This window comes from Triturus cristatus, chromosome 5_1, assembly GCF_964204655.1.
Source record: "Triturus cristatus chromosome 5_1, aTriCri1.1, whole genome shotgun sequence".
NCBI lineage: Eukaryota > Metazoa > Chordata > Amphibia > Caudata > Salamandridae > Triturus > Triturus cristatus.
This window is the reverse complement of record NC_140587.1, coordinates 427594102-427621362: the sequence shown is the minus strand read 5'-3', so window position 1 is coordinate 427621362 and position 27261 is coordinate 427594102. Positions and strand designations below refer to the sequence as shown.

Below are 27261 nucleotides of genomic sequence, written 5' to 3'. Positions count from 1 at the left end.
TTGAGGGGATTACAAAAGAGATAAGTTACCTCTAATGCTTAAGACAGTTCTGGGTGAGTTCAGCATTTTGTCCGGTGCATAAAGTAGCATAGAAGGTGAATGATTTTTTATTTTATTTAGATAGGTAAGTGGGCTACGGCCTTTGACACTGAGATCATTTTGTTACTTCCAGCTCGTAAATTGCAAGCCTTCTAATATAGCACAGTAATCTATTTGCTGGCATCAAGGAGCTGCATGCGAACTGTAAATCATGGGCTTAGATCCATATTGTGTTTTTTTCTCACTCAGTTGTTATTTTAGCAAAGAAGGGTTCCTTTGAGCAGTAATAAAGTCCTGCTCACATAGACAAACAAAATAACTGCGCAACGTTTTATCTGCTGACTTTAGTCATGACTTCATATCCTGACTACAAGTATGGCTGGCATGGGATTCAAACACCTTTTAACCCTCATTGCCCTATGTACCATTTCCTGTATATTGATTTACACACTTGTGTGATTTATTGTGGCTCTGTGTTTGTTGTAAAGTGCTTTGACACCCAACACTGGGACGAGTAGCGCTATAAAGTAATACAATTAAAAAATGAGTAGGTGCCATTGAAATCGATATTTGTGTAATTATGCATACAGGCAGGTGCAAGGACGTATCTTATGCAAGGACTTGTACAGAGTTCAAATAACCTGGCTGCAATAGTTTCCTTTCAGTACTTGTGATGCAAGCTTTGTCCCTTTGTTCTCTTCCATTGAATTAGCATCTCCTGTTAGGTTCTAGATTGCTCTCAGCCAGGATGATACTTAAACAAAAGGAGGGCTGATGACCGTTTAAATCAGACCTTTGTTTTGGGCCTAGCTGGAGGTGATAATAAGAAAGCCCCCTCGTTGCCTGCAAGTTGCTACACCGAAAGGAATGCAGACAACTCACGGGCACTGAAGAATTGTGCCATGGTGTCAGAAAATGACACCAGAACAAATTCAGCATGTTACCCTGGGTCCGTCGGATTCCAGATCCGGTCCAGAAATAGCTGCCGGAACCAGAATCCAGTGGAATCCCACTACTTTCCAGCACTGAGTACAGGTTAAACACCCATGCCCAGTGATTTATATACACCTGTAAATAACAAGTGCACATAACCCACAGGTGGGCAACCTTTCCTGACCTGCCATGATTTCCGGATCCCATGAACCTTCAAATGTTTTTGGGTCGAGGAAGTAGGCTCTGAGGGGGAAGTGTGAATTTTGTTCCTAGATAAAAAGAAACTAGTTCCAGAAATAAGTCTGGGATTTGTTCATATAGCAAAGTGTAATGCACTTTCTTTGTGTGCAGTTCTTTGCAAACTAACCTTGCCTCATCACACATGCTGTGAGCCTTGATTGTGATTCTCGGATAGGGATGACATCTGATGTCAGGTTCAGGTCCCACTTCGGCGCACATATGTGTTGCTATTCATAGAGGATGTTTACCTTTGCAATGCGAGATGCCTGTTGTTCTGCTATGTGTGCTTGGAGGATGCTTAACTGTGGAAGGTGGGAAGCCTGTTGTTTTACTTACATGCATGTTTGTGTACCCAACAGGTTGAACACACCTTGCTTTTGATATCCCTTTTTCTACACTGTCTGCATGGTGGGCTGGCAGTTTGTACATTTGCATGCAGGAGGGTGTTTTACTGCCCTAGGTGGAATGACTGTAACTGTGTGTTGGTGTTGTCTTGACTATGTGTAGTATTTCCTTGTTTGTATCTCCTTTGGTGTTCTGTGGGATTGATAGTGAGAGAGTGATCTATTTGTTTTGTGTTGTTGCTGTCTGTTTGGGATATGTGAGTGGGAACTTCTTATTATGGTGTGTGTGTGTGAGGTGGAGCGGGAGGATGCAGAATTTATTATGGCAAACCACCTTCCAAGTTTGGCTTTTTTTGGATAATCCTACATGAAGGTTTGGAGTGCAATCATAGTGGAGTATTGTATGGGCCATCTGCGTGCATATGTACATGTAGGCAAATAAACAGGACTCCCTGGCAATTTTGTCACTAATTTCAAACAATTATTGCTGTAGATGTGAGAGTGTTACCCTTGCCATGGTCCACTCAGATGCACAACAGCATAGACAAGAAACTAAAGTCTGCATCATCAGCAAAGAATTTTCCAAAGCCATTCTGCGTGACAAGTGAGCAATAATCACCAGAATCTGTACCACAAGCTACAACTGGTAATCAACAACCACCACAGCTGGCTTTCGGATTCCCTGGCTGTGACAACAGAACTTTGATCATCTTTCCTGGTTACATCTATCTCACCAAACCCTCAACAGCAGGGCTCCATACCCTTCCGAATACCAGTCACCCTCTAGCGATAAGATTGACTGTGAGAGGCTGGCCTGGTATATGAGGTACACTTATGTAAGTGGACACCCTGCACCAGTCCAGACAACCCTTATGGTGATTTAAGAGGTCTTAGACAACCTTAGAAAGCTCTCTCAGTGGTAGCTGTGGAGAGCAATCTTCAGGCTTGGTCCTGAAGGAGTGTAAAGCAGCTTGTTTTACCTGAATGCAATCTTATAGTAGAGATTAAGTGAAGAAGAACCACACCAAGTATTTATAAAAATATGTATTTATTATAGAATACTCTCTAGAATGCTCAAGTATCTCCAACATGGAGATAAACAGAATGTACACAATACTTTAGCAAAGAAACACAGTAAATAGCACAAAATACACAGTGGCCCCAGGGGAGGACCAAACCATATACTAAGAAAGTGGTATAAGAACCATTACTCGAGTAAGGACAATGTTGAGAGGAAGTAGAATCACTGGGGACCCACAGAACCACCCAAAATAAGTAGATTGGGACCGGCCGGTGCATTGCAGACATAGGCCGAGATTCCCAGGCTGCCGTAAGGGGCCATGGCGGCCTGACGCACTGCGGCGCGGCGAAGACCTGAGCCCTAAGGACAACTGGGAGGGTCGGAACTGCGGCAGTGGAGTAAAGGCACTGGAAGGCGGACCCCTCCACATGCGGTGAGAAGGCGGAGGCTCTCTTATGCTAGTGAGGCGGCAGGATGGCTGAGGCTTGAGTGAGAAGCACCAGAGAGCAGTGGCGAACCTGCCGAAGACTACGGGGGGGGGTGCTGTGGCCCTTCACAGTGAGACGATGGGGCTGAGGGGAGCGGCGGCTGTGATCTCCCTCCGGGGCAGTCGGAGAGCTGCGAGTGATGCTTTACTGAAGGTGCGACAGCTCGGCTCTTGACGCAATGGGAACTGCGTAGTGGGACAAGCAGGATCCGCCACCGCCATTTTGGAAGCAGGAGAGGCGGAATTCCCTGGCTGCATAGTTTGGCCTGAGAGGTGAGCGCAGACTGTTGCTGTCTAGTGGTGCCTCATCTCCCCAGAGTGAAGGATGCTTTGCGTTGCCCCCTGATTGTGCACCCAAGAGATGATAGATGGGGAGTGTGCAGTTGGTGGTGTCTGGGAAGTACCTGTGGACCTCAGGATGCACCTCGCTTGGGAAACTGTTGACTGCCCACCTGAGAGAGGCTGAAAGAAGTGATCGACTGCTGCGTGGATTGGGCAGGCTATGTAGATTGCAGTGCATTGTGTTTGAGCAGTATTATACCCTCTGCTATAGATCCTGCGAGTGGCTACCTAGCTACACCTCGTGTCCAAGCAGAGGCGTGGCGACGCTGGTGGTGGTGGTAGTCAACCAAACTGAAGAGCAGAGTGGATTTGGCCCCCATATGAGTGTGCAGTGCCCTGACCTGAGTATACCTGCAGTGCGGCGCACACTGGTGGAGTGACTGTGCCCTGCAGCCCCGCGGCGGCTGTTACGCGGGTGGCCACGTACATGGGGCAGTAAAGATAGAGCCTTGCCCTGACTGCTGCTTTGGACAGAGATCACCGTGGCATAGCCGCATACAGCTTGAAGTATACGCTGCAGCTGAGGTATCTGAACTGAAAGAGTACAGATCTTGGCCCAGAACAGTTATAGAGCTCCTCTAGCAATGGGGAGGGTTGACAAGACACGACCGAAACTAACGTTTAACCACAGGAAGTCCAAGGTGCGAGACGCTGCCGCCGAGGATGGAGATAATGCGCAGGATCCAACCCAGGAGGATACAGAAGGTGATATTCGTACTATGCTGATGGCGATGAAAAAAGGTTTGCAGAGCAGTCTTTCAGTTTTGGGCACAAAGATGGACTCCCTCTCCTACCGTATGGACAGAATGTCCGAGAGACTGGACAAACACGCAGAATGGTTGGATATGACGAAGCGTCGGGTCATGAAAGTTGAAGAAGCACAGACAACGCTCGAAGCTGACCACAAACAACCGGGGATAGTAATGCAGGCGCTGCAGGATAAAGCAGAGGACCTTGAAGCGCGGTCCCAGGGCAGTAACCTGAGGATTACCGGCCTACCGGAGACGACTCAGACTGGCAATATGGAACAATTTGTTGAGAAATTGTTAGTAACGCTCCTAGGAAGTGAGACTTTTTCAACTATGTTTGTTGTCGGGAGGGCGCATCGCTCCCTGGGCCCTCACCCGGCACCTGGTGCTCCCCGAGGCTGATTATAGCGAAGTTGCTGAACTATCGTGACAGGGACTCAGCTCTGAAAGCCGCCAGAGACAAGCAGTCACTACAGTACAAGGGTTCCACCATATCACTGTTTCCGGACTTCACACGTACAAGAAGTACGCCGACAGTTTGTCCCCTTGAAGAAACAACTCAGGGACCACAACATAGACTACGCCATGCTGTACCCTGCTAGACTCCGTGTTAACCGTCAGGGCCAATCACGAATCTTCACTGACCCTAAAGTCTTACAGAAGGCCCTGAAGGAATGGTCTAAAGACAAACGGCGTAGCCCAGAGAGAGACTCCTGGGAAGGAGCTGAAGGTGGCTGCTTGGACGATCAGGACTGACCTTTGGACTGCTCCACATTCAGATAAGAATGTCACACACGGGGTTATCTGTGAAGGTCTCTTCTATAATGCATGGGGAGCACGTGTGCTGATGTGAATTAGTTTGTTCTAGCATCGTGATCATCAATATTGGGGGAATATAAGGAGGGCTGTTGGACGAGTGTGGCGCCTGTCACAGGACTAGGTCAATTGAATGAACAAGTAGGCTTTATGACATACAGGCGGGGGGGTGTTGGAGATCCCCTTTCTAATTCAGATGCTTAATATCTTGCTGATGGTGTACGGAGCGGAGACCAGAATGGGAGTGTTTTCTCAGTTTTACTCAGGTAAGCGAGCTACCTCTGCCCGCGAGTGAAACACACACTCGGGATATTTTGCCTAGGGGGACAGGGGGCGGCACCTCTTCGTTTATTGTTGCGTTCTATGCGCTTACTGTTTTCTAGGATGGTTCAAGAGGCATGTTTGTTTGTCTTTCGCCTAGGCTCAGTTGGGGAGGCCAGGCGTGGTTGGGGAGTGGGACGGGATGGGGACTTGAATGGCAGTACACTTTTTATAGACATTACTTTCTACACATGACGATTGCACAAGTTGTATGTTTCAATGGCAGGCGCGAATAGTCCAGTAGGGCGCGATCACAGGACAGCTGGTAGTACTCCCCATAGCGCTGCTGCACAGGGTAAAATACGGGCTCTTACATGGAATGTGAGGGATCATAATGACCATAGGAAGTTACGTAAGGTTTTGACCTACTTGATGAGGCACGACATAGATGTTGTGCTGCTGCAGGAGATGCACCTTCCTCTTAATAGCCCCATGCTCCGCATCAGGGGATTGTAGGGCTCTACCTACGCAGCCGGGTTTACCACACATGCCCGAGGGGTGCTTACATGGGTCCGCCCAAGGGCTTCGCTCACACTTGATCCCTTGGTCACAGACGCAGACAGACGATATGTAATTTCCAAGTGCCGAGGACAGGGCTGGACATACTTATAATAAATGTATATGGCCCTAACTATGATAACCACAATTTCTATACCGCACAGACTGAAAAAGTAGGTAAATGTGCAGCGGGACAGCAGCTCTGGGGAGGTGAACTGAACCTTGTTCTAAACCCCGAACAGGACAGATCGGGAGGGCTGACCAGACATGCCACGGCGGCAGCTAGGACGGTCACAGACATCATGGTGCAATTAGACTTACAGAATGTATGGAGGCAGAGGTTCCCGGATAAAGGGGGGTGTACGCATTATTCGACATATCATGACCTGCATAGACTACTGGTTGGCTACCGGACAGCTGTATGGGTGCACGCGGACCTGTGAGGTGCTGCCCCGTACACTTTCGAATCACTACCCGATCTTTAGTTTTAGATGTCCCACAGAGATTTATCCCCCCTACACTTGGAGGTTCCCCCTGTTCTCTCTGCTAGACGCGGTATTTAAGGGGGAGCTAGCCGAAGCGATTGAAACATACTTCGATAAGAATGTGGGCTCAGTGGAGAGCTTTCAGGTGGTTTGGGAAGCTTTTAAAGTTTACTTCCGCGGAGTTACTATGTCTAAACATGCAGGGGTTCTTAGGGCGTGGCGTAAGAGGCTCACAGATCTGGAAACTGTATTAGCCAATCTAGAGGCACACTTTCAAGCTAGCGCTGATGACGAAGTACTGAGGGAATTCAAAACCCAGCTAGAGGAAAACCACGACACCGCTGATGCGGAAATTAGGCACCTTGGTAAATACGCCACAGCATGCATATACGGGGAAGGCGAGCACCTGGGTGCGGTACTAGCCCAATTATTAAAGAACCAGCGCAGCCAAACAGCTGTCTCTGATCTCAGGTCAGCTGAGGGAGAGACACTCACTGATGAAATAGCCATTTCGGAGAGGTTTCGACAATTTTACTCACAGCTTTATGCTACCCGCAGTGTAGGTTCGGAGGAGGACATTCTAGACTACTTAACTCATATTAAGCTGCCATGGTTAACTAACATGCATCGTGAATTCTTGATGCGTCCCTTGGTGGAAGACTAAATACTTTTGGCGTTTGCAAGTATGAAACCGAGTAGTGCCCCGGGTGTAGACGGTCTGACTGTTGCTTTCTACAAGGCATATTCTGACCTGCTCCTGCCGCACTTAGCTACACTTTTCGATGATATGTGTGTAACCGGTACTATGCCACCTTCGATGAAAGAAGCAATAATTGTTGCCATCCTGAAACCGGGTAAACCCCCTGAGGAGTGCTCATCCTATCGCCCACTCTCATTGCTTAATGTGGACACTAAAATCTTCGCGATGACCCTATTTATTTATTTTTTTATTCATGTGTAGAGCGCCTGGTTACACCAACGGTGTGTCCCCGCGCTATCCTGGCGAATAGACTGGTCCCATTGGACCCGAACGCTAGTGGCTCTAGAGCAGGCTGGGTTTGCTCCGGGTCGCAACCTTACTTAGAACTTACGCACGGTATTTGGTGCGATCCAGCACACTAAACCGGACATCCCAGACTATACATGCATGGCACTACCTTTTACAGGCCGGAGTTATCCTGTACTCACCGCTAGCTCCACTGAACTGGTGCCGTTGGTTGCCTCCATGTAGAGATGGGGGAGTTGTTTGTGCGCTTAACTCACAAAAGGTCAGTACTATTGGTAATCTGTTTGCGGGAGGCACAGCGAAAGGCTGGGATGACTTGGACATTGGGGATGCAATGCCCACCCTACTTACCAAATTTCAATTTCACAGAACCAGGCACGCGTTACTACAGATCTTGGGGGAAGACTTGGCGGAACCACCAGAGCTGCCCACTCTTTTTTATGTTATAAAAACCAGTGAACCGACGAGACTAGTATCTAAACTCTACAAGCTAACCATGTCCTATAGAGAGAACTATTTTACCAAGGCCCGCTTGGCATGGCAAAGAGATCTAGATAGGGAAAAAGATGATGCAATGTGGGCGTACTGCTGCACCAGCACAAAACGTATTTCCCTCAATGGTAGACACAGGCTGATCCACTTCAAATATCACAACAGGGTTTACTACACCCCGGAAAGGTTATGCAGGTATGGTCTAAGGGATGAGTGGTAGTGTGAGCACTGTAACAAGCAGGTGGCTGATTTTATGCATCTGGCATGGTTTTGCCCGGGGATCGCGAGGTTTTGGGATCATGTCTTCTCTGAAGTGGCGGCGATAATCGGGAAGGCACTTGTGCCAGAACCGGCTCTGGCTCTGCTCAGCTACTCTAAGTCTACGTCTAAAGAGGTGCGCAGATTAGTGGACATGGGCCTGTTGCTGGCCAAGTGCAGAGTTGCGATGTGTTGGTTGAAGGGACCGCTTCCTACTACTGCTCAGTGGGAGAATGATATGCTGTATTGCAACACCCAAACGGAGAATTATAGTGACCTCCTCCCTCCCCGCAATAGACCTAAGAATTTCTGGGTGCTATACAGTACATATAGAGCAACTAAAGAAGGTGGTGCTCAATCCACAGAACGTGAGCGTCAAGAAATGAGGGTGCTCAGCCCGGACGATTAGTAATATAGGCACTGGCCCTGAAGGGGACAAAAGATATACGGTTTGACGAGTGGAAGCACTGGGATATGTGACATACCATAAGCCATAGGGAAACCATTTGGTTGGAAAGGGCAGCACATACTAAACTCATGGCATAATGGGTGGTGTGGTGCGATAATGACAGGTCCTGGATTGATACTTGCCTACTGTACTGTTTGAATTTATGATGTAATACTGCTGCATAACACTGTAATTGCCATGTCATGTAAAATGGGAAAGTGTCCTTTGTTTACTGTTTTGCTAAGAACTGAAGGTTTACAATAGAATAAATAAAAAAAAAATTAAAAAGTAGATTGGGTCCCCACAGTGAGCGTGTGCTGTTTGATTACAAGACCGCGTGCTCCGTACAACTCTATGTGCAAATTGCGGTTGGATTTTTAAAGATTAAGGACCCTTCCTAACGGACCCTGAAGAAACCCTTTGGAATTTAGCAGGTTGGAGCGCCACCTCACCCGTGGATACCCTAATACTCACGTTACCTACACCAGGGACGCAGTGTGTATAGGGGTGAAGTGGTGTTTTAAACCGCCGTCGTTTTCAATAGAGGACTTCAAGAAAGTGCCGCTGCTGGAAGGGGAGAAAGTGTCCGTGGGAATCCAAACATGGATTCTTGAAGAGGAGTACCTGAAAGCAGAGGGGACGGGGTCTATGTCACTCGGGAGTGACCAGGAGCCCTGGAAGACGAATGCCCTCCGATGTCGGGTGCTTCAGGTGAAGTGACGGTGACCTTGACTCTGCAGCTGCGAGGACCAGGCGATGCTGAGGGTGACGCGATGCCCCTCTATATAGTATATGGCTGCTTCACTGACAACCCAGGAGAAGGGACTCCATAGGCTACAGGGGTGTCTTGCTCATGCAGGGGCACCCTCTCACTTAGAACCAAGCACCATGCCTTCAGGATTGTAAAGGCCTGCTAGAGGTGTGACTTATAGGTTTTTAGTGCAGTGACCTTAGATATTGTAAACCTATATCTTTAGTAAGTGATGCATGCACCAACTTAACTTTGCAATGGCAGGCCTGTAGATCCACTTTGAATGGTCTCTCAAGGGTGACAAAATACATGCTTCAGCCCATGGGAGACCTCTGGGGTATCTATGCCCTGGCTACCTTAGTACCATATACTAGGGACTTATGGGGGTAACCCAGTATCCAATCTGGGATGTACCTAAGTACTCAACACAACAGTTTAGGGAGAGAGCTGATAGACTGGGGTCCTGATTAGCAGGATCCCAGTCACACTAGTCAAAAACAGCCTCATATCAAGCAAAAAGTTGGGGTAACCTTAAGAAGCAGATCCTACTTTCCTCCATTGACAAACCTGCTTTCGCTGCCACTGCTTGCCCACCCTGCTACATTGCAGTTGACTGTCTGTGACTGCAACCGCAGGCCTCCACATGCCTCTGCAGCCCACATAAAACCTCTTTGCCCCTATGCATTGATATTTATGCTCAGGCCTCAGCACTCTCAAAGCCCACATTATTTCTTCTTGCCCTCCATACTCCATTTGCCTTCAGTGAGCCCAATACAGCCATTTAGTTGCCTTTTGTGTTCCCCCCAAAGCACCAACAGGTGGAATGGAAGTAAAACTCACCGCATATACCTTTGCAGCCTCTGCTGCCACATTGCTCTAAAAGGGATAATTCAAACATAGACCATAGGATCAGCCATTTGGCCCTAGGCCAATGTATACCGTAACCTCCTAACATCTCTTACCATGCAAAGGCACAAGGGGTCCAATGTCAGATGGCACTTTTTCCACTAGAACCAGTGAACTGCCAGTGATGCTTTACTGGGAGCCCCCTTCCAAGTGACCTTCCTGCACCTGGCTACTACAAAGAGGTCAAAGAGCCTCATCCATGCATGGATACTCTTTGGCAAATTGTCAGTAAGTGGCCCCATTTCACCATATGGGTCATTGAGACGGGAGGGGGATGGGCAGGAGCAGCCCACCAGGTAACGGAATCTCTGCCTCTGCTCCCCTGACAGACAGCTGCCTGCCATATTTAGAGACCCCCACCTGTCTAGAGGGGGTTTCCATGCCTTCAGAATAACCAACACATTAAGACAGGGCACTTTGTGGAGGAGCCAGCTTGTTTTTTCGAGCCTCCTTGGAATTTTATTTTTTTGTTTTCCCCCAAAAAAATTACCATGAGGTGTAGGGTATTTTATAATGTCTCTGCGCTAGGACAGCAATGCATATCTTATATTTCTCTTTACAGAAACCTGTCTCATTGCAACCCCAGAAATGTGGCAGTAACTCGAACCTTTGCCCACCATGGATTTACACTCCTCACTGACTCACTAGGGGAAATAACTTCCAAAAATGTTTGTGAATGCCCACAGACAGATGAATGCTCCCTATGCACTGAGGCACAGATATACTGTTCTTTCACACTGCGCAGCACAGCATTCAGTTTTACTGTGCTGCGTTGAACACAGGAGGAAACACAGCACAGCACCGTGTCTACAAAGATTGGCCGCAGCTTGTGTAATGCCCTGCACTGTCTCTCAAACAAGGCTGCCTTGTGGGACGTCCAGCCATGAGCTACTATGCAAAGGTGAGTGTGCACTATCTAGCATAGGATTTGTAATGGAGGCACACTCTTCCACAAAGATGCCTACTGGTTGGCAAACTCAGAAGCTTGGCATTGCAGCACACACGCAAAGTTTCCTCTTGAGTTTTACACTATCAAACGTTCACCTTTTGCACGAGACAGTAAATCGCATTCGCCTCTTTGCATTGTGCTAGCACTGGCACAAATCCTTACTAATTCTGGGCCTTAGATGTCTACCCTAACGTCTGGAAAGTCTACCACACTAGTAGAGTCTGAAGTTTCCTCTGCAGACATAAGTTACTGCAGACCCCTACTCTGGAAGCAGGGTCTGCACCAAGAAGTCTGTGAATAAGGTGCCACACCAGAAGCGCACACTTGAACAACACATATGCAATACTTGCAGATTGGAGCCCGAGGTGACCTATCATCAGAGAAAACATGGTACATTTGCAGTCTTTGGATTACTGCTCCTTGCTTACGTTCCACTTCTTTGAAGAGATTCATCATCATGCACTTACGAATCGGAATAACAAATAGTGTGGTAGTGTCAGTGCTTCATTTGAGCCGGTGGTGAATGGTGGGGGGGCGCCAGCACTTAGTTCTCAGCATCAGATATTTCCAGAGTGCAAGAGGGGGAAAACACAGATCGGAAAGACAGAGGTAGAAAAAGAGGGCAAAACATCCCAAACTGAGAAATCAGGAACCTGCAAGAGCGGGAGAATGGGGCAGGGAGTGTCTGGTAGTGGATTGAAGACTACCAGCATTGGTATGAGGTGTGCTGACGTTTAATTGCACTGGCCACAGGATTCTGAGCAGAGCTTTGGGAACCGGCACTCTTTCTTTCACAAATTAAGCAATGGGTGATATCATGCTTTTCCCTGCACATTTTACTACACCAAACTTGACGGAACGTATGTGCCGATAAGAGCACATATTCTGAGTTTTTGCAAGTTGGAGCGAGAGAAAACATGCCACGCTATCCTCCATTCTGAGGTACTTGACATAGCGTGGTAATACGTTACCCGGTGGCTTGCATATTTGTTGAGTGGGTATTAGCTCACAAAACACCAAGACACTGTGGAGAAGATGTGGTCCGTCGGCTGCGCTGCCGCCTCTGGTGCAGGAAACCAGGGTTCGAGCCTCGAGGTCGCGTCCACATCTTGTGATTCTGGGCAAATCACTTAATCTCCCCGTGCCTGAATGTGTAATGTAAATACGGTGCTATGTAAAGCGCTCCAATACCTTCGGGTCGAGTTCGTGCTATATAAATATGCAACAAAAACAAAAAAAACACTAATAAGGAGACTCTAATGTCCTATATGGGCTAACATTTATGAAATGAATACTGCATCAGGGCCAGAGTATGAGCCATGATTTAGCGCAAAATCTGAATAAGGTCCTAAAATAGGACCAGCTTTCACTCTTGTTCTGTAAAAACGCTGTCCAAAGTAATACTTGTGCTTATGTGATGCACGTTTTAAAGAAGTGGGTCTGTACTAAATCTGGGACTTCTGTATATGTTTTTTTTTCACATATTTGTTTTTTCATCGTTGTTTTTTTTAAAACTTTTTTTATTAAGAAATAAGGCATGTTACAGTTATAAGGCAGTAGTAAGCAGATTGCCAGCATTGATCATTCAAATAGTAAATCCTCAAAGTGTACATATCGTAACATAGGGTTGATAACGTTAGACATACACGTTCACATCCCTGCAGTGATATCGTCCCTGCAGGCCCCCATATTTGCATCCATTTTTTCGGGCACCCTCTGGACTCATAAATGGATTTTTCCATTACCATGCACCAGTCCATATCATTAGCCCAATCAACAATCTTCGGTGGGCTCTGAGCCCTCCAGAACCGTGCAGTATTCCTTTTAACAACCATGAGACCCAGAGTAACCCATATTCTCTCCTTGGCGTTCCAGTCGTAGGGTCCCAAATGTTCAACAATGCCAGTTTAATGTTACACTGAATCTGTTGCCCCAATGCTTCCTCCATCCTGCGGACCACCCTTTCCCAGTAGGTCTGAATTGCTGCGCACTCCCAGAGAACGTGGATAAAGGTGCACTCTTGCCCACGTTGTCTCACACAGCCGCTATCTTGGGTGTAACCCATACGGACCAGCAAGGGCCCTGACAAGTATGTTCTGTGGAGAATCTTTAGTTGGACCAATCGAAGCTGGGAGGAAATGACCACTTCACGAGGGGAAGCCACCGCTGCCTGACACTCCTCGTCATCTAAGCTTGCAACATCGTGGTCCCATTTACTTCTCAAGCGGGTCAGGGGATCTATCATATTATAAATAAGCTTTTTGTAGATAAGGGATATGGCTTTTTCAGGTAGGTCGCCGTCTAGGATCCTATCTTTGAGTGGGGAGGACTCAGGGAGAGCGGTACCCCTGGGGAGAACTGCGAGCAAGGCATGCCTGATTTAGAGATATCGGAAATACTCAGACTTGGCCATTTCATAATCCTGCTGTAGTCGGGAAAAGGGAATCACTTCAACCGATTAACGTAGATCCCCCACCCTGGAGATACCAATAAGGTCCCATTTATCGAAACACTTAGAGCGAAACAGCCAACCCAACAGTTCACAGTGCCAGAGCTGCGTGGCTTGGGTGAGCCTACCCTCCCAGCCCAGGCTCCTATTCACCTCTTTCCACACTTGAACGGCATGCCCGGTCAGGCCGGACAAGGCAGGGTTCAAAGATCATGCATATAACTCGCCCTCGAAACTACCCCAGGGAGGAGCCATCTGTCGATCTGAAAGGCCGGGTCATCTTGCGGTCTATAACTGCATTGGTTGATTGCTGCGAGGCCCAGTAATACCTCTTAATGTCCGGGAGCCCAATGCCCCCGTCAAACCATCCTAATGTAAATTTGTGTGTAGCAATGTGGGGGGGTTTGCCCTCCCACAGCAGATCTCGAACAGTGCCATCAAGTTCTCTGAAATACGAAGGGGCGACTGGAAGTTGGGTATTCTGCAGTGCATATAAAAGTCAGGGAAGGGACATCATCTTAAATAGGGCAGCGCGTCCCAGGAGGGTCAACGGAAGCGACTTCCAGTGTTGGACATCAGATTTAAGACGCATTAGCGCCGGTGCTGACATCATTGTTACATCTGGTAGGATTCTGTTTCTGTGGAAACACCTGTTACCAGTTTACTGATACAAGTTTTACTGGGTAAAAACCTTATCTTTGGCGTGTCTAAAAACTCCTGAGAAGGTGACTCATGAGGAGGTGGGTGTAACTAGTGTGATTCAGTGTGGCAATAATCACGTGGAATTACCCAAAAATGTTGTGAGATTACACATAATTAAAGATGATGTGTAATTCTGCGTTTAGCGTTATTTCTTCATACATAAATGCCCCATTGGGCGCAAGAATGCATTTTGCACTAAGAAATAGTGATAAATACAACAGATTGGGAATAGCGAGCATGAGCGGCTGATCCAGCTCGCTAAATGGGTTAGGATTTTCCCCAATTTATTTCTGATAGTGCTATTTTTGTGAGAGCAAAATGCACCCTTGTGTGCAAAATGGGCACGGGGATGCATTAGATTGGCTGGGAAACTTTGTGCTTTAACCAGTTTTGCAGCTGGTAGCGCGACACTGGAGAATGTAACCTCGTGTGACGTGCATGCAAGCTGAACGTATGCTGAATGAAGGTGTCAAGCCAAGGTAAGGTAGTGTTTACTATTACATTACTTCATGCTTCGGGTGTTAAATGCTTTATAAATAGTAAATGTCCGATCACCTCTACATTACGAATCCCATTTTGCAGCTATGCTATGCTGCCAAATGTAATTAATATTGCAGAGGTGTTCAGGCTCATTCTTTTTATAAAGCATTTACTGTTCATTTCAAATATATTACACTTTTACCCGTCCCATCATTTTCTAAGGCCTTCAGCAGCCATTGTCAAAGGGATTTGCCTGTATTCAAAATCAGGAGAATTCATTTGATAAATGAAGTCATGGTTAATTTTGAAGCCAAAACAGGTAATTAATAATTCCCAGAAGCTGCTTTTATGACTTTTCCTATCTCCACTACATATTTTCACACCTAACAAACTCATGAGAGCTCACAGCACCCAGACCCATATTCTACATTGACCCGATTAATCAAATCTTTTTACCCCCAGTTCGCTTCCTTGGGTTTGATTTTCAAACTAACAACAAAACCACAAATCAGGGCAAAAGGCAGCCAAACAACAGGTTCACTTGTGAGCTGGTTATGCTTTCAGGAGTGTTTCAGAGACCTTGGGGCATATGTATCAGAGAATGGTTTTGCGATTCTCAAATAGCGATTTTTAGACAATCGCTATTTGAGAGTCGCAAAACGAGATGTAAATAAAGATTAGCAGATATTTTGCAATTCCTTCGCACTCCTTAATTGCGACTCGCAAATTGCGAGTCGCAATTAAGGATTGGCTTCCCATTCATTGCTATGGGCCATGAGGCCCATAAGAATTAATGGGAATTGCATGCGTAATTTGAGAGTACCCAATAGGTACTCGCAAATTGTGCATGTAATTTTAAGGTTGCAAGGGTTCCAAAAGGACACCCTGTTGCACCTCTGAAATGTGCATGTGGGCACATGTGGCGCATATACATGCCCTAAGGGCATATCGCAATTTGCAATTCCTTAAATGCATTCGCAAAATAGGGAATCGCAAATTTTGCGATTCACTATTATGCGAGGGCCTTTTGGGATGATACATCCCAAAAGGCTTTTTCCCGTTCGCAAACAGGCCGATTCTCAGTTTTGCGAACTGGAAAAGGGCTTGATACATATGCACCCTTATGTTTTAGGTCAGCCTCACACAGCTCCTGTAATGAAACCGACGCTGTTGATTAGCGGAGAAGTCACTGAATAGAAGTCTCCTTCAGGATCATCATTAGGCCCGGGCATAATTTTAATTTCGCTGGAGTAATCAAAGTAGTTTCCACAATTCCACGCTACTCTTTAACGTGGAATTTTCGGTACCAACGCGATTACCCCCGTTCGCATAATTTAGAGGAAAACAATCCTACCGCGAGAGCACATTTATCAACTGTGAGTGGGCGCTTGTGCTCACTATTTGTGTTGTTTTGCATTTAACACAAAATCTGTCCCGAAATTCCCAGCCCTACATGCTATTCTTCATTGTAGGGAAAATAACTGTTTATCCCTGTTAGCTCCGGGGAAGGCACCGGACAGCCTCCTTAATTCTGACCACTGTATCTCCACAGAGATTTGACAGGGATTTATCGCAGATTTGATTGCAGGATTAAAGTTTAAAATGGGCGTGCCTTTCTGAAGGCACAAAAGAGCATTTAGCAATATCAGGCAATCGAGAAGTAGAATTCGGAGTCAGCTCACTATAACAGCCCTGCCGCGCCCCTTTGTCGTCATATCTCTCCTATTACTGTATGTGGGTAGCCATTAAGTGATGGTGCAGATGGTTGGCAGGGAGGGCATCCCTCTATCAGGGAGTCTCGTAGACAGTGAAATACACTGCTCAGAAAGGAGCCTTATGTGACTGGTATGTAAGTGGGTGCAAATGACAAATCTTTGCTATGACACAGAGGGATTTCTAGCTTATCAATTATTTAATACTACAGATATAATGCATGCATGAATGAATAATGTATTGATTCAATTACTTAAAATTGGTACAATATGATAAAAGGAAAAAAGCATCAATAAAACCAGATACAATTCTTAAAATTAGATCTACAATGTAACGTCGAGCTGCCTGCTGCTCAATTCAAAGGCTTTCAGATCACTTGCCTATTGTCTTTGTTTGCTGTGTGCAGTGTGTTTCCTCTTAATTTGATGGCGTTTGATATTATATTTATATACTTGTTGAACCGGGATAAGTGCATCGGGGTGCTAATTCTGAGACAAATGTCCAGGGCTTCTCTACATGTCGAAATTCCATACTTCAAAAACATTGGATTCAGTTAAGTGCTTTGTGCTGTTATAAATTGTGGGCAGCAACAGTGTAGTTGCAAAACCGATTCGCTCATGTGGTCACAAACCCTGCATTTAGCTATTGTAGGTGATGTTTTCCAATTGGCTCTTAACTCGTTGATTGGGAGATGGCAGCCGGAAATTTTACCAGGGTAGGGGGTGGGGTGCCGCACACATGTACACTCACTCACACCCATGCATTCACACACGTGCACACACACTCAGGTACACATTCAGAACACACTTACAAATTCATATACATTCATACATACACACCCACACACCAAACATAAAAAACACGTAAGACTTTCCTTCACTGTAGTGAGGGAAGCCTCAGAGGTTGCAGGAGGGTTGGGGCTACTGCCTTCCCTCATTGGCTGAGCTAAGGTCAGTCAATGAGGGAAGGCAGTAGTCCCTCACTCGTCACAGAATGGGATGGGGTCAGTGAGACTGCTGACCCCACCCCACTCTGTGACGAGGAGTCACTGATTGACACTTGGCCCGGGGCACTTCAGGGCTTAAAACAGAAGTGCCCAGGTCTGAGGTAATTAGTGACGTTCCCCCTTGTCTTGAAGGGGAGGGCCTCAAGGCACTTTTACCAGGCTGAGGAGGTCACGCCCACAGGGCTGTGACATTCTCAGCCTGGCAAAGTTCAGCTCAGGCTGTCAGGAGCCTGCGCATTTAGTGCATTTTTAGCTCTTGGCTGCCTGGCATGTACATGAAGAGTGTCTGTCAGGTAGACCTTTGCTCACCCTCACAGACAGTTTTCATGCCGGGAAAAATGTGGGTGTGTGGCCCCTCAGCTCAAATGGGCGGGACTACCAGGAGTCACGCTCAGAGCTTTTGAGTTCTGTATTGCCTGCTTAGGGCTGCTTTCAGATATGATTGCATTTTTATTCTATTATATAATTTTGCAATTGAAGATGTGTAGACGGCTTGTTCTATTGTATCTAAATCCGCCTTTCTGGATAGAGCCAAGATGTGTTTTTTGGGGTGGCCTTTTATCCTGATGGAGAAGCCAAAGTAGTCCAGGTTCATGTTCAGGTCCTTAACTGCAGCGATTAACTACAGGGCCCAAGGATTGTCTTTTTAAAAAAAAAAAAACTCCTTCAAAGGGGTTTTTAAGGCACATAATTTGGACTGATAAATGGAATCATTGTATTTGAGAAAGGATGCCTTACATTCTAAATCCTGCCCTATCAAAACAAACTCGAGTGGTAAGAGAGATTGTCATCTGTACTTAGACAGACTAAAGATTTGTCTGTATGTCATACACTAGAGTTTGTCCAAGGCTGAGGAGAATATGCCAGGATATGCTTGGTGCGCCCAAGAAATTGTTGGTAATAGTTTTGCTTTGATGGTTCTTATAATTGCTTCTGCTGATGGACTGTGTAGACTGATGTCTGTGTAGCCTACATAGCGTGATTGTTAAAGCAGAGGCTTTGCCTGTGACATTGTGTTTTAATTGCAGGTTTGGTTTGCTATTCTTTGTGAATCAGACACCAAAGTAGTTATATTTTGAGGTATGCATGATTTTAAGGTTGGCAAGTCTCCAGCTATGTGATGATTTATTCTTGTATTTCCCGAAGACCATCACCTTCATCTTTTTGGCATTTGCCACCAGCTTATTTTCTAGTTTATAATTCTTAAATTCATTCAGCACACGCTGTATGCCATTTTTTGTGTGGTACAGATATAGAGCATCCTAACTATAACACATAAGATCTGAGCAGGTTCACCTCTCAGAAATAGATCTTTCCAGCTGTCAAACCAATTTGGCTTTACCGCTACGCATGAGAACCTGTGTATAAATCAAGGTGGCTTTTCCCAGAGAACAACACTTAAGGTCATAAAGCATGCAGGGATTGATAAATGAAAAACAGATGACAGCAATGGAACATCATTTAGAAAACCTATCGATGTCGAGGGGATAGGGATATAGGTTGCTGGATTTGCAGCAGCACTAAATCCCTCAAACCCCTTTGTGTCAGTAGATAATTGAAAATATATACACAAGAAACTTTAGACATTTGTTTTTTAACATCTGGAACCCAAACCACACTTCCTAAATTCTCATAGTCATAACTCCAGAAGGTTTTTCTGAATCATGCAACTAAACTTCTATCAGTCCATACAGAATCCTGGCAGATCACCGGTGGTCCATTAATCACAGAGTCAAAACTCTTTACTATCCCTTCAGCTGGAAGAAAGAAATGCTGTCCATAGATGGGCCGGTGGAAGAACTGAGACTGCGGTCTTTAACACGATCTTGTCTTTTGGAGACCAGCCAGAATAATAAAGCTAATCTTCTAGAGGTCCATTCGGAATCCTGACAGATCACCTGTGGTTCTTTAATCACAGATTCAAAGTCCTAGTTAGCCCTTTGGCTGGAAGAACGAAATTCTCTCTATGGATGAGCCTTTGAAGAACAGGGCCCTTCGTCTTCAACATTTGTGCCTTTTGGTGGCGAGTCAGAAAAATGAAAAGAATCTTCTAGCGGCTCATACAGAATCCTGACATATCCCCTGTAGTCCTTTAATGACTGAGTCTTATCCAGCCTTTCTGCAGGAAGAAAGGAAGGCTCTCCCTTGATGATCCTGCTGAAGAACTTGAACTTTGGCCTTCATGGTCATTAAACTAATATAACATAATAAAACTATTCTGGGATAATATCACTGACTATAGAGGCGATTCTAGCATCTGTTAGTCATCGTGTTATGCCGTGTGTATTTTTAAAGCGCAGTTACCAGCAAGGGTATGCAGGCATTGACCAGTTGTGCATGCCTGGGGTAGGTTGGGTAATGAAAAGCCAGGTCTTCAGCTTCTTGTGGAATTCAAAAAGGTGGGAGAAGGCGCTGATGTGGAGAGCGAGGCTGTTCCACACTTATTATTATTATTATTATTAGTTAAATTTGTAGGGCGCAGAGCTACCCCATTCAGGGTTTCCCGGCGCAATGAGTCCTGAATCTAGACAGGGTAACTAAGCCAATTACTGGGTGAAGAGCCAGGTCTTTAGGTCTCGTCGAAACTTCAGATACGAAGACTCCTGTTTCATGTGAAGAGGAAGAGAGTTCCAGAGTCTAGGTCCAAGGTAGGAAAAGGAGAGTCCACCCATTCTGGTCAGTTTAAATCTGGGAAGCACCAGATTAGCTAGAGTGGAGGAGCGCAAATCACGAAGTGGCGTATAGGGACAGATAAGTTCCTGCAGATACAACGGTGCTGCACCTTGTTTTATTTTAAAAATATATGGCAGAGAGTCTTAAATTTAATTCGGCTGCCAATACGAAGCCAGTGAAGGCTGTGAAGAAAGGGAGTGAGGAAACTTTCCTGGAGACGTGACAAAGAAGGCGCGCCGCGGAATTTTGGACTACCTGGAGCTTTTTCAGAAGTTCCTTGTTGCTTCCTAGATAGAGTACATTCCCGTAGTCCAGACGAGATATGACAAGAGATTGGACTACGGTTCTTTGTGTAGAGATAGGAAGCATCCAAATGATCTTTCGTAACCATCTGAGTATGGAAAATAAGGTACCCGCGGTGTTAACTGCTTGTTGCCGCATAGAAAGTTGACTGTCGATAATAAATCCCAAGTTGCGGGCTTGAGCAACTGGCAAAGGAAATGGACCAATTTCTTGGGGCCAGTGAGACGAATTCCAAAGATGTTTATCTTTGCCCAGGATGAGGACCTCAGTTTTATCCCCGTTTAATTTCAGGCAGTTGGCGTTCATCCATTCCGAGACTCGCCGTAGACCGCTCCGTAACAGAGATACAGGAGCGTCTTTAGAGGAGGATAAAGAAAAAATAATCTGAGTGTCTTCGGCATAGGAGTATAAAGTAAGACCTGCGTCCTCAACGATGGTAGCAAGGGGACGCACGTAGATGTTAAAAAGCAGTGGGCTCAAGGTGGAGCCCTGAGGCACTCCATATGCGGATGAATGGGAAGTGGATGAGAAACCGGAAGAGGAAACCTGAAATGTGCGGTCACTACGAAAAGAGGTCAACCACAATAGGGCTGAACCTTCCACACCTGCTGACTGAAGAGATTTCAGCAGGATAGGGAGAGACACAGTGTCAAATGCTGCCCTCAAATCTAATAAGATGAGAGCCATGGTCTCTCCCTGATCCAGGCAGGAGCGAAGTTTTTCAGTTACTCCTAGTAAAGTGGTTTCAGTTGAGAAGTGTGTCCTGAAACCAGATTGAGAGGGATGTAGGAATCCTGAGTTTTCAATATATGTAGTTAATTGAAAATTAACATGCTTTTTCAAAATTTTGGAAAACACAGGCAGAAGTGAAATGGGACGGTAGTTGGCCAAAACCGAGGGGTCAGCGCTGGGCTTTTTTTAGTAGAGGAACCACCATCGCATGTTTCCAGTTTGGTGGAACAGAGGACTCATGTAAAGAAGAGTTAAGGAGCTCTCTGCAGATTCCTAACACAGTGGGAGAGAGTTGTTTTAGAATATTAGTCGGTAAAGGATCCAGAGGGGAGCCTGAGTTTACCCTAGTTAGACAGTTGACAAAAGATTCGTCATCAAGGAGAGGCCACTGGGAGATTTTCGATGTGTCCGAAGAAGGATCCTTATGAGTAGTGTCTGATCCAGATATATTGGAAACAAGGGGGGCAGTGGCAGTTAAGTTACTATAAATCGACTTCACCTTGGCGATGCAAAAATTTGCAATGTTGTTGCATTTGGTAGAGTCAAGAACAGGGGGTACAGGTAGAGTGTTTGCGCCAGCCAGTTTTTTAACCATAGACAACAGAGCTCGGGGCTGGTTCAGTGAATTATTAATAGTGTTGGAGACATAAGTCGCCCTTGCAGCCTTACAAGCAGAATGATATGTATGAAGGGCTGCCTTGTAATCAGCTTTACAGCTGGGGGCGTATTGTTTGCGCCATTTACGTTCCAACGATTTGCATTTTGATTTCAGAATCTTTAGGTTGTCATTAAACCAAGGGACAGGGACACGGTGTGGGGAGCATTTTATAGATGTAGAAGGCAAACAGAGGTTAATAGATGAGAATAACCAATTAGACACCGCCATGTTTAAAGAATTAGGTGGAAGTTCCAAATCCGGGGGATTCGCTTCAAGAAGGCCGTTTAATAAATCTAGATTTAGTTTGTGCCATGGTCTTTTGTTCCTAGAGCCACAGGTAGGTAGAGGCGAGGGGTTGTCGGGAGCAGAGAATTGAAAATGGACCGCGAAATGGTCTGACCAGCTTAAGGGAATGGCAGGCAAATTGCAAACTAGGGAAACATTGGATAGAATGGGGTCCAGCAAATGCCCAGTTTGGTGTGTGGGACCTCTGTTGTGAAAAATCAGGCCGAGAGCTTCCAAATCAGCTACAAAAATGGAGCTGTCTAAGTTCATAGGGTCTTCCAAGTGAAGATTTAAATCGCCCAGAATCATAAAGTTCGCTGCATGTAGAATAAAAGGAGCAATTAGATCAGATAGCGAGGAGGCCCAGTGTCTTGCATGGCCAGGGGGCGGTAAATAAGCATACCAGATAAAGTAATTTGAGAAGATATGGCAAGTTTGAACAATGCGGCCTCACAGCCTAAAAAAGATTGGGGTTCGAACTTGCAAGAGTACTTTGACTTGAAGATAATCCCTATCCCGCCACCGCTTCCCGTGCTTCTGTCACTCCTAACGATGACATAACTGGGGGGGAGAGCACAAGCAATATCCGGTCCGGAGCTAGTATGGAGCCAGGTTTCGGTAATAAACAATGCGTCAGGTTTTTTAGACTGTAGAAAGTCGTAAATGTGAGCTTTGTTTTTAGGGAGGGAGCGACAATTGAGGCTCCAGAAGTAAAAAAAATTGTCTACACCTACGGGTGATTTCTCCTTTGGAGAGGAAAGAGCAGGGGCTTTTAGAGTAGCCTTCCGCCGCGATTTAAGACCGCGGCCCAAAGAGAAATGACAATTAGAGCAGACAAATCTATGTAATAGATGTTTGGCTGCAGTACAAGCAGGTGATATTAAGCTTCGTAAGGACCGTAAGTCGTCAGCTGTGTATTTTAGAAAATTCACGATGGGGAGAACAGGCAAACAGTCCTTACTGGCCGCTGGACGCGTCGGAGCGCGGACGGGCGCAGACAGGCTTGCCTCCGGCTATAGAAATAGAAGCCGGAGCAAGCTGATACGTGCGAGAAGGCACGTGACGCTGAAGGAACCAGGGATGGGATTATGGCAGCGCCATGTTAAAAAATGTAATGTGCAAATAGCAATGACTAAAAAGACAACCAAGGTTATGAACTAACGTTCCAGAGTCTTTGTTTTTTAAAGTGCGGGTAAGCGGAGTTCAACAATTTTACACAAAATACATAGAGTGCAGTTAAATATGCTAAAAACAGTAAATAAACAGTTTGATTTTTAAAAGGAGCAAAACATCGCAATATCAACAAGAACGTCTCAGCAAATAGCGGCTCAGCCAGTAGCGAGTTAGTTACACTTAGGAGCGATGTAAGAGAACGCACGCCCAGACTCGCTGAGTGACAGGAGGGTGCAGAGGGCTTAGATTAAGGAGCACCTGCCGAACGGCTAGGGTGTTGTTCACCCGGGTATTTATCTCATAAAGGGTAGGAGAGAGGATACTGTGAGAGTGAAATAAGACGATGTGAGGCCCATGTGCTGTCTCAAGTCTCACTGCATCCCTCTGTGGGCCCAGTTTACTTCCTTTGATTAGTTGAAGTGCTCTCTCAAAAACGTAAATATTAATTAGTCCTGAATTTACAGGAGTAAGACACACTTACAGATATTTTTCTAAATCAGACCATGTCATTTGAAAAAAATATGGCCCGGGACCCCAAGATTTCCTCAGGTGCCAATTACCGTCACTGCGAAATGCTGGAGTTGCTTAAATTCACTATTCCCTGCTGCAGATTCTTTTTCATCCCTGCTTTCTCTCTTTGTCACAGTTTTTCTACGATTGTCTTCTTTCGCCCTTGTCTTCCTTTATCTATTTTTCTCTGGGTGCTCAATACTAGCAACCACCGGCACAAATTTAGCACTAGCTTAGGTTCGGTTAAGCTAGGCTAGGTGAGGTTTTAGACTATGAAATGTTGTGTTAGTAAGTTTGATTTTACAATCTGTGCTGATTCTATGCAATCGGATTTCGACACAGCAATAGGTTTAGGTTAATGCTGACGACTGATGGAAACTACCCCATGTCTGACTTGTTCATGGTTTATTCCAATACTTTTGCGCCTACAATGGAAGGAGTAAGTGCAGGATGCATACTGCAATATTTCATCCCCAGCTTGGCAAATATAAATTTGTTGTACTTTGTCTAGTTTTTTCTTTTAATACCATTTTGGGTTGAAAGACTTAACTACAAAGCGTTTGCTATAGGAGCATCACTTAAAGGAATTATTTCATTGGCCTCTCCCCAGGGCTTCTCGTTAGGTATTCTCTGGGTTGAGACCTCTCTCCCCTTTTTCTGACTCAGTAAGACCCATTGCATGCCACAGGTGCAGCATGCAATAATCTCCCAGACACCATTTGGAGCCTCAAAGTTATAAATAATCCATATAGGCCATAGTAAGTGAGGTCAAGTAGAGGCAGGAATGTATGCAAGCTGCACAGACAGATCACGAAGACCATTTTCAGAAGTCCATGACCATGGCAAGGTTCTATGTCCGTGGTCATGGTTGATCCAGGCACTGTTATGTGAAAACATGATGATGACACTGTTGTTTGTAGAACGATCTACTTCCTGTTATTCATTTCCTCTTCTAACCATTTGTATTTTCCTTTTCAGTTACCCATCTCTGTGCAACAGTGGCTCACGGATGCTCTCACTTTTGCATCAACACCCCTGGCTCCTACTTGTGTAAATGCCAAGCAGGATACCTGCTCAACCCGGACCAGAAGACTTGCAGCAGTAAGTTTCTCACCTCATCTCTTCCCGACTGTAATACATTGAAACATGCAAGCTCTACGGGGGCAGGTGGGGAGGCATTACTCTCCGAACTGACCATTAGCCCTTGTTAAAATTCTGTCTCCAGGGGAGCAGGAAAAAGTTCAGCAAGGTTTGCAACATTTGCCTTCAAGTTTGCAAGCATACAATTTCATCATAGAATAAATACCAAGCTGGAGGAATGTTCAGGCAGATTGCTTGTCATGGTTGCTTTTAGATTGGAAGAGTGTGGATGAGGAAGGGGCCATGGCCAGTGTAGAGTATGTGGGTCAGGAGAGTCGGAGAGCATTTGACAAGTTAGAGTGGTCTAGCGCCATGGAGAACGATGAGATGTTGAAGGCAGTACAAGTTATGATCAAAAAAGTAGGGAGAAGAGAGAGCACCTTTCCCAATGCATTGAGGCTCTTCAACAAATTGTTCGACATAGCGCATGGAGGACATCTTGGCCAGACAGTAATTAAGAAAAGGCTAAGTATTTAATTGTGGTGACCAGGCATGGACAGTGATGGGGTGGCGTGGGTTGACATATAAGTGGAATGCAAAGAATGTGAGAAGAGATTGAGAGTGGGTACCCGGCAATTCAAAGCAGTATTCATGATCCTGGTCAGTTATGGCATAATGTGTGCCTTGATTTTATTGGTCCCATGGCAAGGATTGATGACAACAAAAGGGTTGGCATTGTGTTAATAGATGTTCATTCTGTGTGATTGATTGTGCGGTAGCTTCCTGCGATTACCGCCATGATCACGATTTGTGTCTTGGATGATATTTTCAAAGAAGGCTTTTCTGCGGTTCTCATAACTGGCAATGGAACTCTATTGACTTTTTATGAGATGAGAGAATTTGAGTATCCGTAGTATTAAATACTCGTGCACTGCTCTTTACAATCCCCAAGCCAATGGGATTGTGGAGCAAGCCAACCGTATGGTTAAAGGGGGATTAGAATTGGCCTTAGTCAATAACTTAGACATTGAGGAGGTGGTTTCTGATTTGGTGTGAGTATATTGTAACATGGAAAATGCTACCACCAGAGTGGTGCCCTATTGCTCCATGAGAGGGAGGAAACCCACTATTAAGCTGATTCCATCTTGGATAAAAGAACTGATGATCGAGGAAAAGTTGTGTCAGTTAATAGGGCATTGAGATTACCAGTGAGTCTGGTGTTGTTAAGAGCAAGACAAGAATCAACCCAGGTGATTGGCTCAAATTACGGCCAGGGCCAATCAGGAGTGGATTGAGCAAGTTCCGTGGACCATTTCAAGTTAAGGAAGTACATCAATGGCATGTAGTGTTGGCTAATGGGGAAAGATGGAATCTTCGTAGGGTGGCAAAATATTGTTCAGCCGACAGTGAACAAAGGAGGAGAGATAGTGGAGATCAGGAGGTCCTCAAGTTACTTACATGATTATGTGGTTGTGTAACTTTATTTACATGATATGTTGTTTTCTTACATGTGTATGAGAATTATTGACTTTTATTATTTGTAGATTTAATGTTTTATTATATAATTCAACTAGTTTTATTTTCCTATGTGGGTAATGCCCGCAGACTTTGTTTATATCCTTATGTATTTCTGTTATTCACCCTGGGCCCGATTCACAGAACTAACTTAAGACAAAATCCTAAACTTACTACCATTTTGGTATTCACAGAAGGCACTTACTCATTTCGGTATTCACAGAAGTTAGGAGTCCTAACTTTAGGACTCCTAAATGCCTTCTGTGAATACCGAAAGTCTTAAAATTAGGATTTTTCTCAGTTTAGTAGTAGTATAGTTAGGACTCCTAACTTTAGGACTCCTAAATGCCTTCTGTGAATACCGAAAGTCTTAAAATTAGGATTTTTCTCAATTTAGTAGTCCTAAGTTTAGGACTCCTAACTTTAGGACTCCTAAATGCCTTCTGTGAATACCGAAAGTCTTAAAATTAGGATTTTTCTCAGTTTAGTAGTAGTATAGTTAGGACTCCTAACTTTAGGACTCCTAAATGCCTTCTGTGAATACCGAAAGTCTTAAAATTAGGATTTTTCTCAGTTTAGTAGTAGTATAGTTAGGACTCCTAACTTTAGGACTCCTAAATGCCTTCTGTGAATACCGAAAGTCTTAAAATTAGGATTTTTCTCAATTTAGTAGTCCTAAATCTAAATTTAGGACTACTAAATTGAGAAAAATCCTAATTTTAAGACTTTCGGTATTCACAGAAGGCATTTAGGAGTCCTAAAGTTAGGAGTCCTAACTATACTACTACTAAACTGAGAAAAATCCTAATTTTAAGACTTTCGGTATTCACAGAAGGCATTTAGGAGTCCTAAAGTTAGGAGTCCTAACTATACTACTACTAAACTGAGAAAAATCCT

The 27261-nt window shown here is 45.3% G+C and overlaps 1 protein-coding gene and 1 long non-coding RNA gene across 4 annotated transcripts in view; one reads left to right on the top strand and one right to left on the bottom strand.

Moving 5' to 3' along the window:
* The window catches only part of MATN2 (matrilin 2), a 476504-nt gene that overhangs the window by 138982 nt on the left and 310261 nt on the right, over nucleotides 1-27261 (top strand). For both annotated transcript variants that reach the window (XM_085605205.1, XM_085605204.1), the window contains exon 4: nucleotides 24748-24870. In XM_085605205.1, coding sequence (XP_085461331.1) covers nucleotides 24748-24870 — 123 coding nt within the window. The remainder of the gene's footprint in view (nucleotides 1-24747; nucleotides 24871-27261) is intronic.
* The window catches only part of LOC146830999 (uncharacterized), a 364002-nt gene that overhangs the window by 218539 nt on the left and 118202 nt on the right, over nucleotides 1-27261 (bottom strand). The window lies entirely within an intron of this gene.